Source organism: Numida meleagris, chromosome 1, assembly GCF_002078875.1.
Source record: "Numida meleagris isolate 19003 breed g44 Domestic line chromosome 1, NumMel1.0, whole genome shotgun sequence".
Classification (NCBI taxonomy): Eukaryota; Metazoa; Chordata; class Aves; order Galliformes; family Numididae; genus Numida; species Numida meleagris.
In genome coordinates, this window is record NC_034409.1 from 177,134,265 (window position 1) to 177,148,203 (window position 13,939).

General features: G+C 40.2%; 1 protein-coding gene across 5 annotated transcripts in view; it reads left to right on the forward strand.

Moving 5' to 3' along the window:
* CENPJ (centromere protein J) overlaps positions 1 to 13,662 on the forward strand; it is a 17,864-nt gene extending 4,202 nt beyond the window's left edge. Inside the window, exons 4-16 of one of the 5 annotated variants that reach the window (XM_021379934.1) lie at positions 1,083 to 1,215; positions 2,551 to 2,656; positions 2,996 to 4,607; positions 5,963 to 6,095; positions 7,550 to 7,715; positions 8,651 to 8,893; positions 9,611 to 9,710; positions 10,093 to 10,193; positions 10,878 to 10,976; positions 11,089 to 11,229; positions 11,329 to 11,413; positions 11,530 to 11,650; positions 13,362 to 13,662. In XM_021379934.1, the coding sequence (XP_021235609.1) occupies positions 1,083 to 1,215; positions 2,551 to 2,656; positions 2,996 to 4,607; positions 5,963 to 6,095; positions 7,550 to 7,715; positions 8,651 to 8,893; positions 9,611 to 9,710; positions 10,093 to 10,193; positions 10,878 to 10,976; positions 11,089 to 11,229; positions 11,329 to 11,413; positions 11,530 to 11,650; positions 13,362 to 13,554 (3,233 nt within the window). In that variant the 3' untranslated portion in view covers positions 13,555 to 13,662. Of the gene's footprint in view, positions 1 to 1,082; positions 1,216 to 1,684; positions 1,853 to 2,550; positions 2,657 to 2,995; positions 4,608 to 5,962; positions 6,096 to 7,549; positions 7,716 to 8,650; positions 8,894 to 9,610; positions 9,711 to 10,092; positions 10,194 to 10,877; positions 10,977 to 11,088; positions 11,230 to 11,328; positions 11,414 to 11,529; positions 11,651 to 13,361 lie in introns of those variants that run through there. The other 4 variants (XM_021379941.1, XM_021379950.1, XM_021379960.1 and 1 more) reach the window with 4 other exon arrangements.

Here is a 13,939-nt window from a genome sequence, read left to right on the forward strand (position 1 = left end):
CACCCGTTACTGAGCAGAGTTCACTGTTTGCAGTGATGCTTTTATACAAATTTTGGTTTACTTGGCTAAATATATTTACAGTCAGCTCAGAAACCTCAGTGTTCCTGTGAGTGTTGTTAAAAGCAGCAGGAGGAAAAGTCAAGTTCTTCCATCAGCATGAAATGTTTGCCTGCTCTAGTGGGGGAAAAAAAAAATCACTATTGCTAAAACTTAGGTATGATAAAGAGTGGGGAAATGGTAAAATAATGACAGATATCAGATAGCTGTGTTATTTGGTAAGTTGGAATGAACTGAAATCATGTTTTCAAGTAGCAATTAGAAAATAATCTATATGGGGACATAGAATGTCTCCAGACCAACTGTGTTGTGAGGATGAATAACTGAACTGGAATTAGGAATCAAGATGGATAGGTAAAGAGATACTATGGCATAGAGTCCTTAGAGTTGGAAAGGTGATTAAGGATTATTTATACACCGGATGAAATGCACCAGAGTTCTTCACCTTTTCCTGTTTTCTTAGTTGTACCATTGGCACTGGTGTTACTATTTATGCTGTTGAGACTAAAATAGTGTTTTTAGTTTTAATCTAGAAATTTATAAGGTTGTTGTAAATCTGTAGAGGTTTCAGAGAAAAGAAATGAGAGTGTATTACAGTTATGAAGTATGATGAAGAGCTTTTAATCTTGGTGTAAGCAGATGTAAAAGGATGAATTGATCTTAATTTTTAAGTATAGCAGACATCCATGCTTGAGTTATTCTATCTTTAAACCAGAAATCAGCAAAGATGATGAATCAGAACGGGGTGCTAAGGCCTGTGTCTGGAGGAAAAAACTTATACATGGTTGGATATTGCTTTAAAAAGAGTGCCTAAATTCAAATAAGAATTAATTTGGGGAAGATATAGGACTTCTTTTGTGTGGGAATTCAGACTATGTGACCATGAAGCTGTCTTCTGGTTTTAATCTAATCTGAATGCATCTGAATGCTGCTTAAAATATGAGCTGAAAGCTGATTTTTTTTGTTTGCACACTTTTTGGGGGAAAAAAAAACAAGCCCAAACCTATATTCTGTTGATTTAATAGGAAAAAACACGTGGTGTCCAGAACAAAAGATGGAAAAAATAACGGAGACTGAAGATCCACACATGGATCCTTTTTGTGTGGAACTCTCTGAAAACAGAGGAAAACAGCTACGGGTGACTAATGCAGAGGAAAGGTAATTCAGAATGTTATTTGAAAAGTGGAAGTAATACATACCACAAGTTTGGCTGAATTCTGAATCCTGATTAAGAGTCTGATATTCTCGGTTTGTATAGCTTTCTCAGCCAAGGCTTATGTTTCGCTAGTGTGATGGAGACAAGTAGTAAGAGAGGCTCTGGCTTGAGATTGTGATAGATATGCTGTGTTGGATGAAGAGTAGTGATGTAGAGGAGGAGTATAAGGCCACAACTCTGTAGTTTGTTACCGGGAGTTATGTTTGAGCATCTATGTGTGGCTAAGAAATAATAATGCTTGTGGGAGAACCCTTCTCTTGGATGTTAGAAGCTTTTTTTTTTTTATGGCATTGATGGAATGAAAGTAGTGGTTGGCATGCTTTTGAAGCTCTGCCTTGTCTGCCTGGTCATCACAAAATACTTGTTCCAGGTGGTACTGGGTTGACCCCAGGCAGCTGCGTGGTCTCCCTGCCTCAGAATTCAATGGAGGTGAACCAGAAAAGCGAAAATGAGACAGTTGTGGGTTGAGATAAAGACAGTTTAACAAGTGAAGAGAAGAGTTGAAGAGACCCCAGTGTTAAGAAGGCAGCCACTCTTCATCTCCCACAAGCAGATGCAAAGTTGGCCCTTGAGCAACAGGTAGTTTTAGAAAACCAACTCCACAGTTCTCATTGCTGAACGTGATGTTGCATGGCATGGGGTGTCCTCTTGGTCACTCTGGGTCAGCTCTTCTGGCTTTGTCCTCTCTCTGTGCCCACACTCGGCCTATTTGCTGGAGGGAGTGGAGCGGGCAGCATGAGAAACCAAAGAAAACTTCAATGCTCTGCAAGCAGTGTTCAGCAACAGTGCAAAACCATTGGCTGTTACCAACACTGTTTTAGTCGCAAATCCAAAGCAGCACCATATGGACTGCTGTGAAGGAAGTTTACTCCATCCTAGCCAGACCCAGTACGCAGGCTGATCTCCGTGGCATTTCTGTGAATGAGTGTAGAGGTGATACCGTGGAAATTATCAGCATGACTAACATGTGAGTGCGAGTTTGATGGCTTGGGCAGAAGAATGGCTCATTGAGAAAAGCAGTGAAAGATGAAACAGCAAAACATGCATACGCTATTTTTTTTACTGTGTATTAATGCAAGGATTTGATCACTGTTTATCAAAAGATAACTATTACTACGATGTGTTTCTCAGATTAACTTTGCCACTCAGTGGCTTAAGTACTTCATAATTTGTAAACTTCTGTGTAATTGTACCCTAGGTGTTTGAATAGCAGTGAAGCTAAACACAGTTAAATTATATAGAAATGTAAGGCTTATTTTTTTTTTAAATTATGCTAGACCTATTAAAGCTGCAATTCAGGAGAAGAAACAGACATTTGAAGAATTTGTGGAAGAACAGATGCAGATAGAAGAGCAGCGTCTGAGGCAAAAACAGAAGTTACAGGTTTTTTCTGTCTTTCTAACTTTTGTTTTTAATATATTGTACCTTGATGTGATGGGTGCTTTAAAAACTTAGAAGACAAGTTCTGGCTTCAAAAGCTAATGCTGGAATATTCACATCTTAAAAATTAATCTTCAAAATAAAACAAGCCCCAACTACTACGTTTGTTTAAGATGTTTTTAGAAATCCAGTAGAAGTAAATGTACTGTGTAAATTCCTACTAATATGTGGGTTTTATGGGGGGGGGGGGAACAACAACCAAAACCATAAACCCAAGAACTTAGAACTGCGTGAGGGACTTTTCAACTGTGTGTATGTTAATTTTTCCTTATCCCCTTTCAGGAGATACATGGATCAGCCATTCAAAAACCAGTGATCAAACGACCCTTCCTAAAAAGAGGAGAAGGCTTAACAAGGTTCACAAATGCCAAATCTAAGGTAACAAAATTTGGAGAAAACATACCAAAACCTCCACAGAGGGCTTTGGATGACAGAAATGTTAGAGTGGACAGATCACAAATGCAAAAGAAAAGTCTGGCTCCTGTGAAAGAACTGGTTTCTGGGAGCCCTCTTGCACCGTGTAAAAATAATAACCAGGCTGACAGAGCGAAATGTCCTATTCAGAAGACACTGGTACTCAGGAATCACAATGGAAAAAATTCCTCACCTCTAGAAACAAGAATGCAACCAGGAAAAAATCTTGAAATTTCAATCTGTCCATCTTTGCCATCAGAAATCAACAATAAAATAGAAAATAAAGAGAATGTTCTGGAATTTACTAAGTCTAACACTGGCAGCAAAATCAGAAACAAATTTCCTGACACAGAAAAGCCTCAGTTTTCTTGTGGGATGATCGATGCCTTTCCTAATTCTAACTGTTCTGTGAGTCACTATGTAAAGGATTCAGAACTGTCTTTTGAAGTTTCGTTTCAGAATAAATTGGAAAACTGGGAAAAAGAAAAGGAAAAAGAGAATCTGGAACTAGATGAATTTTTGTTTCTAGAACAGGCTGCAGATGAAATATCTTTCTCAAGTAATTCTTCATTTGTGCAAAGGATCTTAGATCAAGATCAGCAAACTTCGCAAGGACGCAGAATGTCCTCTACTCCTATAAAGGCAAAACAGCAGCAAGTAAAGGAACTTGCAGTTAAACTCATTAATAAGAAAAAGGCAGAATGTATAACAGTGGGAAATAAAAATGATAAAGCACTTTATCATACGGTCTCAAATTCAGAAACAGCTTCTAGACTGAAGGATCCACTGAATAAAGCAGATAGTGCAATGTTTTCAGCTTCTTCCATGACGGCAGCTTCTGCTTTAAAAAGTGCTCAATGGATTGTAAATGAAGACAAAGATGAAGAAAATGGTGATAATACTACCGATTCTGAGCAAGAATTTGAGACCACATTGAAATATGAAAATGAAGATGTTAAGACATCCTTTATGAGCCATAGAGAAAGCGATCCAGAATTGTTAGATTATGGAAGTTCTGCTACAGATATCAGCAAAGAAAGCAAAAATGAAAGTGCCAATATTGATTTGTCAGACAAGGATAGTAGTGCGCAGTCAAACCAAAAAGTTAGAAAAGCTTCAGACCATCAAAGAAGCATGTCTTGCGTAAATAGGAATAAGTTTGAGTTCGATGATGAGAGAACATGGAGTGATCTTGATGAAAATTATGTTCATGATGATTTACCTGAAAAATATACAAAAATGCCCTTACAGACTGACTTTTTCACTAAGAGTGATACACCTTTCCCAGATAAAGCAATAAAGAGAAAAGTTGCCTCAAAGAGGGAGGAAGGGCTGTCCAAACAGTCTGCACTGGACAGCAATTCAAATGGGCCTCCATCAAACCTGATGATGAAACTGTTTCCTTCACTGAAACCGAAACAGAAGGCAGGCTGTCATCCAGAGCATGAAATCAAGCCAAATGTGGAACAGGAGTCAGGAGGTGAGAGAACAGCAACTGGTAGGAAATGTTAAAGAAAACATGTTTTAGAAATCTTTCCTTCTAGGGCTTAAGCTGCAACTTGACGTTACACCAAAAGGTACAGACTTCTGCTGTAGGGAATGGCACCTTTCATCTCTTCTCCTGGTCGTGTGTCTGGTGCCAGATCCAGTCATTACACAGCTTGCAGAATGAATAAGTTCAGTGAAAACTTGTATTTATTTTCACCCTGAAGGCTAGTTTTCTGTCTCATCACGTCATTCAACTAACTTAATTTGAAGGTGCTTGACCACTGTTTCAAAATCAAGTGAAGAGCCAAAAGCATGCAGAAAACGAAGCAGTGCCTCCCTTTCCAGTGAGTGCATCTACTCTGTATTTGGGTAATGCCCTGCACTCCTAGGCGAGCTTGTTCCTGTAGTGAAGTAGGATGCGTCAGTGAGGTCTGTTTTCTGCCTGTAGTATAGTATGTAGAGAATTCACCTGGAATATGGGAAACAAATTCATTTTTCTGTTCTTCTCAAATTGATTTCAACCATTTCAGCCATATGGCCATGGTGTGTGCCTCTAAAATCTCCTGTAGCAGCTGTTGTGTTTGTGCTAGTTTAAAATGGAATTGTTTAGTGACACCATGATGGCATAGTGTAGCATGCCTTCTCTGCAAGGTGATGGTGTGTCAGTTTCAAACTCTGCACCAATGAATGTTTAGGATTTTTTTTTTGTTTTTTGAGAAGTTCATATGAAGCAGAAGTAGCAGCTTTAGTGTTTTATGGAGAAGTGTTTTGTTGGGCTCTTGAAAGATATCTGCTGGGTCTTGCTGCTGGAAGTAATGGCTAGCAACATTTAAGAGTGAACAAGGCAACTAACTGCACCACAATCAGTACTTAGGCTCTTCTTTTGCACACTCAGCAGCAGACTATGAAAGCCTTAGGAGTATTAAGCAGTGACTGAACAGGAAACTGGAATGGCAGAGAGGCCAGCAAATATTTTGGTCCTCTACAATGCATTTCAGGTCAGTGATGGGTTTGAGCAGACTGTTGCAAAAAATGGAAAAACTTACAGTTGTAATTTTCTGCTTTGATGCTTTGCCCTTATCATACCTTCATTTCATTTCTCTTCAGGTCCTTCACATTCCAATTTCTGATCTATGTTTAGTTCTACAAATATTATATATATACTCAATGTATGAGGAACTTGAGTATATAGTGCAGGATACTTCAAAATGTCACTTCAGTGCTAGAATTTTCTTGCAATGCTACTACTATCTATAAAATAGTATCTTTTTAATTAGTGTGTTATAGTTGTTTACTTCAGTCTAATGGATCCCTCAAAACAACTTGGATCTGATTGTTCTTTGGCAGGAGCCACTGTTCCATCCCAGATACTGAGAGAGAAACTCATTGAACTGGAAATGGAAATTGAGCGATTCAGAGCTGAAAACACAACTCTAACTAAACTTCGTGAAGAAAGAGAGCACGCCCTGGCAAGTATCAGGTAATCTTGAACTGAAAACAGTTTGGTGTGTTCAATAAAATGGTATGCTCCAGGCTATCACGTTGTCCAGTTCTTACCTAGATAGTGTTAAAACAATACACGTAAGTAATTGATGTATTTTGGTAACAGTGGAGACATAGGTCAAGCAACTGGTTGTTTCTGTATGTATATATTAAACTGTCGTTATAACTCACAGATTGCCAGTCTAGGAATAGTATTAAGCATTCCAGCTGCTTTATTATGATATCCTTAAAGGCTATGCCAGTGAGAATTTTCTCACGTATACTTTTGTTCTGAGCAATAATACAATCCTAAACTGGTCTCATAAAATGGGTTTCATGCTAACGTGATTGATGCTCTCCATTTGGATTGGATGTACAAACTGAGTATTATTATTCCTTTCAGCTAGTAAAGAAAAAGTAAGCAGTAAATACAGCAGAATAATTCTGTGGAGGCTTAAAAGTGGCATACCTATTTCCACTGAAGTCAGGTGGTTTTTTTTTTTTTTGTTTGTTTGTTTGGAAACAGCATCATGTTGTTGGCTAATGTTTAATTTGTGACCTGCTATTGGTCACTGGTTCTTTTACATGCTGCTTTTGGGGGAATGATGTTCCACTGCTTTGAGGAATACTGGAAAGCTTTCATAGAATCTAGAATCGTAGAATGACTTAGGTTGGAAGGAACCTCCAAGATCATCCAGTTACCTGGCCTTGAATGCCTCCATGGATGGAGCATCCACAGCTTCTCTGGGCAGCCTGTGCTGGTGCCTCACCATCCTCTGAGTAAATAATTTATTCCTAACGTTTAGCCTAAATTTCCCCTCTTTAAGTTTAAAGCCATTTACCCTTGTCCTATCACTAGTAGATTGTGTGAAGTTAGTCTCCTTCCTGCTTAGAAGCTCCCTTCAAGTACTGGAAGGTTGCAGTGAGGTCTCCCTGGAGCCTTCTCTAAGCTGAACCAGCTCAACTCCCTCAACATTTCTTCATGGGAGAAGTGCTCCAGCCTGTGATCGTGGCCCTGCTCTGGACCTGCTCCAGCAGCTCCACAACCTTCTTGTGCTGCGGGCCCCAGGCCGGGATGAACACGATGGGGCCTCTTGAGGGCAGAGCTCTCCCTGCTGCCACTCTGCTTTTGATGAAGTCCAGGATACTATTGGCCTTCCGGGCTGCAATTGCACAAAGGCTTTAGCTGAAGCTTTGCTAGATCCGGGCTAACTTTTGTCACTAAAGATACAAATCTAGAAATAGTTGGACATCAGACAGCAGCTGTATGACAATTACTGGAGTCAATCTTTGAGGTCTCCCAACCTAAATGATTATATGGAGTACTGTTTATAATTCAGTCTTCCTGGGGTAACAGATACTGGGTTTGACTACAAAATGTAGGGTCTGTTTTCTTACTCCAGATTTGTAGTAGTTTTAGCCAAAAACAAAAGCTTTGTTTCACAATTATAGGAAAGAAATTGCAGACTTTCAACAGCAGAAAGCCCAAGAACTTGCTGAAATAGAAGAATACAGAAAAAAAGAAATGAAAAAACTGCAAAAGGAGCGTAAAGTTTTTGAAAAATATACCACAGAAGCTAGAGCAATTCCAGATAAAAAAGAGCGTGATGAAATTCAGGTATGAAAATAACAGTTACTATTATTATTTGCACAGGAAAAGCGAAGTTCTTTTAAAGGCAGTTGAGAACTAATTCTAACTTAACTTTTCTAACATAAGCCAATCACTTGAAGGGTTGCAATTGATTGGCTTAATTGAGAAAACAATTGTAGTCTTTGCAACATTGTTTGGTGGTTTTAAGGCAAAAAAAAAAAACCTTACAAATATTTTTGTCCCATTTCTGTGCTTAAAAACTGCGTGAAAGTATGGTAGAACGATCTTCAACTTTGATACAAAGTTACTATAGCTTATAATAACATTGCAAGTTTTTATTTGCATAATAAATGAAAATGCAAACTAGAAGTATACTTTTGTTTGTAGCTGTTCCATAGTAAACATAGTTATCTATAATTTTCAAAGTTGCGTTTTGTGATTATTTACTCGTAAGTCTTCAAATGCAAGAGATACAGAAACAAGATCGGTTTGTTCCTTCACCGTCAAGACTCACTGGGTATACTGCCAAGTCGTATCAAACTTCACACGTGGATGTCATTTCTGGATGCTGCTTCAATAGATCCTAGTCACATTTGCTGAATGGGCTAGAAGGATTCACGAGTATTTTATGGGACTGTGTCCTCCCTGTTTCCCCACGCCAAGATTTGTGAAGGGTCCTTTTGATGGTGGCCTTAAAATAGCCTGTTTCTGCCTCAAGTGTGTTTGTGCTGGCCCGTCTGTGAAGTGTGAAGGATGCTGAGAGGGAAGCGTGATGGTCACGGAGCTCCTGTGACTGCAGCTGAGATATTCAAGCTGGTAGCTTAAAGTTAATGCTACTCTTTTCACAAAAGAAAACCTCCCCTCTTTTAATCTTTTTTTGTTTATATTACTTTCCTAGAGAATTTAAAATCTTTTTATATATTAAAAAATGAAACTATTTTATAAACATGTATTTTTCTAAGGCTTTAAAACAGCAGATTGCGGAGTTACAGGAAGACTTTAAACGAAAAGAAGCAAAATGGTCAACCGCCCATCGACGCCTGAAAGAGCAAATAGACGCTTTAGTAAACGAGAACGTGGAGCTGAAAGAAGAAGTCAAAATTATGGAGAGGTTTCGTCTAGAAGCCTGGAAAAAAGTAGAAGCTGCTGGAAGCAAGAAGAAAGTGGAAAATTCTGGGATGACTTTAAAAAGAACAGAATCTGTAGTAAGTTATTCATCTCTGTGTTTTAAATAGGACTGTGTGAACACTGTTTTGGATCATGAAATTACAATCTAATAGCCACAACCTAGACTTTTAATTCACTGATCTTGGGGTGCCAAATGGTGCCAGACACAGAAAGTTTTTTAATGCCACCTTCTCTCCAAATGTAAGTGTTCACAGAATGGCTGAGGTGGGGAGGGCCCTCTGGGTGCATGCGACCCAACCCCTGCTGAAGCAGGGACACTCAGAGCAGGGCGCCCAGGACCACGTCCAAGCAGCTTCTGAAGATCTCCAAGGAAGCATTGCTATGGGCAGTGTCTTCTGTTGAGGACTTCAGCTTCTTAGAAATTCAAACAATGCAATTGTAAGAAAAAAAAATACAGAGGTGAGATCTGAGAACCTCTGCACAAGGATCAGCCAGGCAAACCAGGCAGTTCACCAATGCTTAAAGTAGTTACATTTACTTTTGGAATGTAACTGTTATTTTGGATTGCTTGCACCAAATTAACACTCTGTTGTTTTCAGTCATAAGGCAGCAGACAATTCCAAAATATAGTTTGGGCTACATCACGCAAACCCTCCTGATGGCTAAATCTCTAAAATGTATAGCTTGTGAAGAAAGCTTGCAGTAAATGTTGTGTACAGATTTTATTGCAACTGCATGAAGAGTTATGAATGAATCTCACATAAACCACAAATGTAACTCTTTGTTACTTCCAGTGTCTGCAAAATAGAGGCCTGAAAAGTGAAACTGGATCTCTGCTTCTTCCAGCTCAGAAGTGTGGCAAGATAAATGGCAAAAGTTACTCAGAGGCAAAAGGTATACGTGTTTGTCTTGTCAGTTAATTCTTTAAAAGAGAAAATAAATGTGGACTCTTTGCATGTGTTTATAAGACCATCTAAAAATAGATAGGGAATAACTGTAATGAACTTGAGTGCATAAATAGACACCTTCCAGGGCAAGATTTTGGAGAGAGCTGTTATGGGACCATTCTCAGAGTGAAAGTGCTTCTGGCTGTGTTGATGGTAAATGGCTTACCCCAGAGAGCTGAAACATGGTGATTGTTTTTTTATAGACATACTATTTTCAGTTTCTACTTCACTTAAAGATGTACGTGTCCTGTACAGCTTGACCTTGTATATGATTTTAACATGTAATGTGTACTTTACTGGCCAAATTAACTTCAGTACGTTTATCTCAGCAGGAAAGCTTCCTAGAGCACCTTCATCAGCACCTACCAAGGACAAAAGCAAGTCTGAGATGGTGATGACACCAGAAGATTCTTCTAAAACTTTTATGGTAGTAAGCCCTGTATCCTGATTTGATTTTTAAGGGGGGGGGGGGGGGGGGGGGAGGGAACACAAATAACAACAAAACAGTAGCTTTCAGTACTTAAATTAATATTTGGAAGCTGACTTGAGAAGCTGTTGACTCCATCTTTTTATGTCCTTTAATTGCAATGTTGCTGCCAAGAAAACAGCTATGTGGTAGTCAATACAGAATGTTCTACCTGCCTCTTTGGCTGAGGTAAGGAAATAAAATAATAATCTCCTACCCTCTAGAGTTTTGCCAAGTTCTCCCTTTTAAGAGGTGGCTATTTGTTTACCTTGTGTAGGGAAACCATGCAAGAATCCTTCATGTGGTTGAATTAATTCTGGAATGCTGTAGGTAGCACTTGGCGTTATAAAACTTCATCTGTGGTTTCACACCTTGATATAGATGATTTCAATCAGCTGGCACCATGCCACAGCAATGAGTTTCATTTTAGTTTGGACAAAAGGTGACCGCACTCAAATTACTGCAGGCCTGAATGCATCACAGTAGTTTCACCGGGAGTTGCATAAAACCCATACTGGTTTTATGACTTCCCCTTGTCTTCCTACCATTGTGCTCGTTTCTCAAAATACCTGTCAGCCTATGAAATAAAACATCTATGAAGACAGAGCTTCATTTGAGCTTATGCTTGTATTACTCTTGTCATTTCAGGACACCTCTCCTGATGAAGCTCTTGTGTCAGAACCATCTGGACCTGCATATACAGACAGTGAAGAGATACAAAGAGAAATTGCTTATCCTGACGGAAGGGTAAAATGAATGAGTGTGGAATTTGAAATTCCACAAGACACTTGAAGTGAAAGATCAGCAGGTACCTGAATATGATGCCTTAATACTGACCTCTCTGTAACCTGTTCATTAGGTCGAAAAGGTTTTGAAAAATGGCTGCCACCTCATATTTCTTCCTAATGGGACATGGAAGAAAGTGGGTTCTGATGGGAAGACCGTAACAATAACCTTCTTTAATGGGGATGTGAAGCAGATTATGCCTGATCAAACAGTGGTACGTGTCCTGCATCTTCTGCATTTCCCTACAAATACTTACACGTGTGTACAACCACAATTTCTGGCCAGATACGTTAATTTGAACTGTTTCCTTCAGGTTTACTATTATGCTGATGCTAAGACTACACATACTACATACCCTGATGGCTTAGAGGTCTTGCAATTTTCAAGTGGACAAATAGGTAAAGAAATCATCCAGCCCAACCAACCCCCAAAACTACTGTCGTGTGTGCTTGTATATTATACACGCACACATCTGCATTTATGTAATAGTATCTTGTCTCAAAATATGTTCTAGAGAAGCATTATCCTGATGGCAAGAAAGAAATTACTTTCCCTGATCAAACTATCAAAAGCTTATTTACGGATGGGCAAGAAGAAAGCATCTTTCCAGATGGCACAATTGTTCGTATTCAGCGGTAAGCTTCATACTTTCAGGTACCCTGGCCTGCTGGTAGGGAAGTGGTAGTTAAGAGCTCCCTGATAGAGGCAGTATATAGTGATATATTTTTAAAAGCTTCTATTTGAATGTACTGTACGGTGAAGATTGGCTGTTTGACATTTCTGCAGCTTGAAGGAGAGAGAGGAAACTGAACTCCTACATCTAATACACTAACCTGAATGACTTTTCTGACTTACGTGTAATACTAGAGAACATGTGAGAACCTAGCTGTACCTCATGCAGATCTCAGATCCAAACTGACAGTGCTCAAAATATCATAGAATCATAGAATTAGCTAGGTTGGAAAAGACCTACAAGATCACCCAGTCCAACCATCCACCTACCACCAACATAACCCCACTAAACCATGTCTCTCAACGCTATATCTAAACGTTTCTTGAACACCTCCAGGGACGGCGACTCAACCACCTCCCTGGGCAGCCCGTTCCAGCATCTGACCACTCTTTCAGAAAAGTAGTATTTCCTAATGTCCAGCCTAAATCTCCCCTGGCGCAACTTGAAGCCATTCCCCCTCGTCCTGTCACTAGTTACAAGAGAGAAGAGGCTGACCCTCAGCTCACTACAACCTCCCTTCAGGTAGTTATAGAGAGCGATGAGGCTCCTGAGCCTCCTCTTCTCCAGACTGAACAATCCCAGCTCCCTCAGCCGCTCCTCATAAGGCCTGTGCTCCAGACCCCTCACCAGCTTCGTCACCCTCCTCTGAACACGCTCCAGGGCCTCAATGTCTTTTTTGCAGTGAGGGGCGGGCCCAAAACTGGACACAGTACTTGAGGTGGGGCCTCACTAGGGCTGAGTACAGAGGGAGAATGACTTCCCTACTCCTACTGGCAACACTATTTCTGATACAAACCAGGATGCCATTGGCCTTCTTGGCCACCTGGGCACACTGCTGGCTCATGCTCAGCCAAGCGTCGACTAATACCCCTAGGTCCGTTTCCTCCATACAACTTTCCAGCCACTCTGCCCCAAGCCTGTAGCACTGCCTGGGGTTGTTGCGGCCGAAGTGCAGGACCCGGCACTTGGTCTTGTTGAACCTCATCCCATTGGCTTCAGCCCAGAGATCCAGCCTGTCCAGATCTCTCTGTAGGACCTCTCTACCCCCAGGCAGATCGACACTTCCTGCCAGCTTGGTGTCGTCTGCAAACTTACTGAGGGTGCTCTCAATGCCCTCATCCAGGTCATCAATAAAGATATTGAAGAGAACAGGCCCCAGCACCGACCCCTGGGGAACACCACTCATGACTGGTCGCCAGCTGGATTTAACTCCATTCACCACCACTCTCTGGGCCCGGCCCTCCAGCCAGCTCCTTACCCAGCAAAGGGTGTACCTGTCCAAGCCACAGGCTGCCAGTTTCTCCAGGAGAATACTGTGGGAGACAGTGTCAAAGGCTTATTAAACTTCTGAGCTGTTGTAGCAACAGGTTTAGACCAGAGAACGTGTGGTGGATGCTCTCCAGTATAAAGAAGTTCATCAGTTTTGCAAAAACATGCTTTTGAGTACTAACAATAGGGGATGGTATTTAACAGAACGTGTTTTTTCTTAATTTCTTCCTTTAGGCTTATGTCTATACTGTTTCTTCTGAGAATAAACTTAAGCCTGTTCATAGTCCTAATAACTTTCTTTTTTTTTTTGCAAAGAAAAACTTACATATGTGTATTTAATGCAGAGATGGAAGCAAAACTATAGAGTTCAATAATGGCCAGAGGGAACTACACACATCGCAGTTCAAGAGACGGGAGTATCCAGATGGCACTGTTAAGACTGTGTACTCAAATGGACACCAGGAAACGAAGTATGTCTCTGGGAGAATAAGAGTAAAGGACAAGGATGGTAATATTCTCATGGACACTAAGTTGTAGTTAACATTGACCCTGTTCACACAACAGAAATAATGTACATTCCTGTAAATAAGATGCTGTGTGTATATTTATAGGTTTTTTGAAATAAACTTATTTTTCACTAGGTAAGCAGCTTTTTCTGATTTCTTTTTGCCTACTTCTACTTTCCTGAAGGATTTTACTGATTCAGCACGGTCTTGTGTAGTTCAGTGGGTATTTTTTCAGATCTGTGGCTAAATGTGAAAATGTGTCAAACAGCTGCTGATGACCTTATTTTAGAGATCTAAGAGAAGATTTTTCCAGCTAAGAGAAAAGGTTGTGCTGTTGGAAACATGGCTGAGGTTAAATAGAGCAGAATTTAACAGGCTAGGTGTTGGTTTTGCTCACTGCTAGAGTTTAAGGCCAT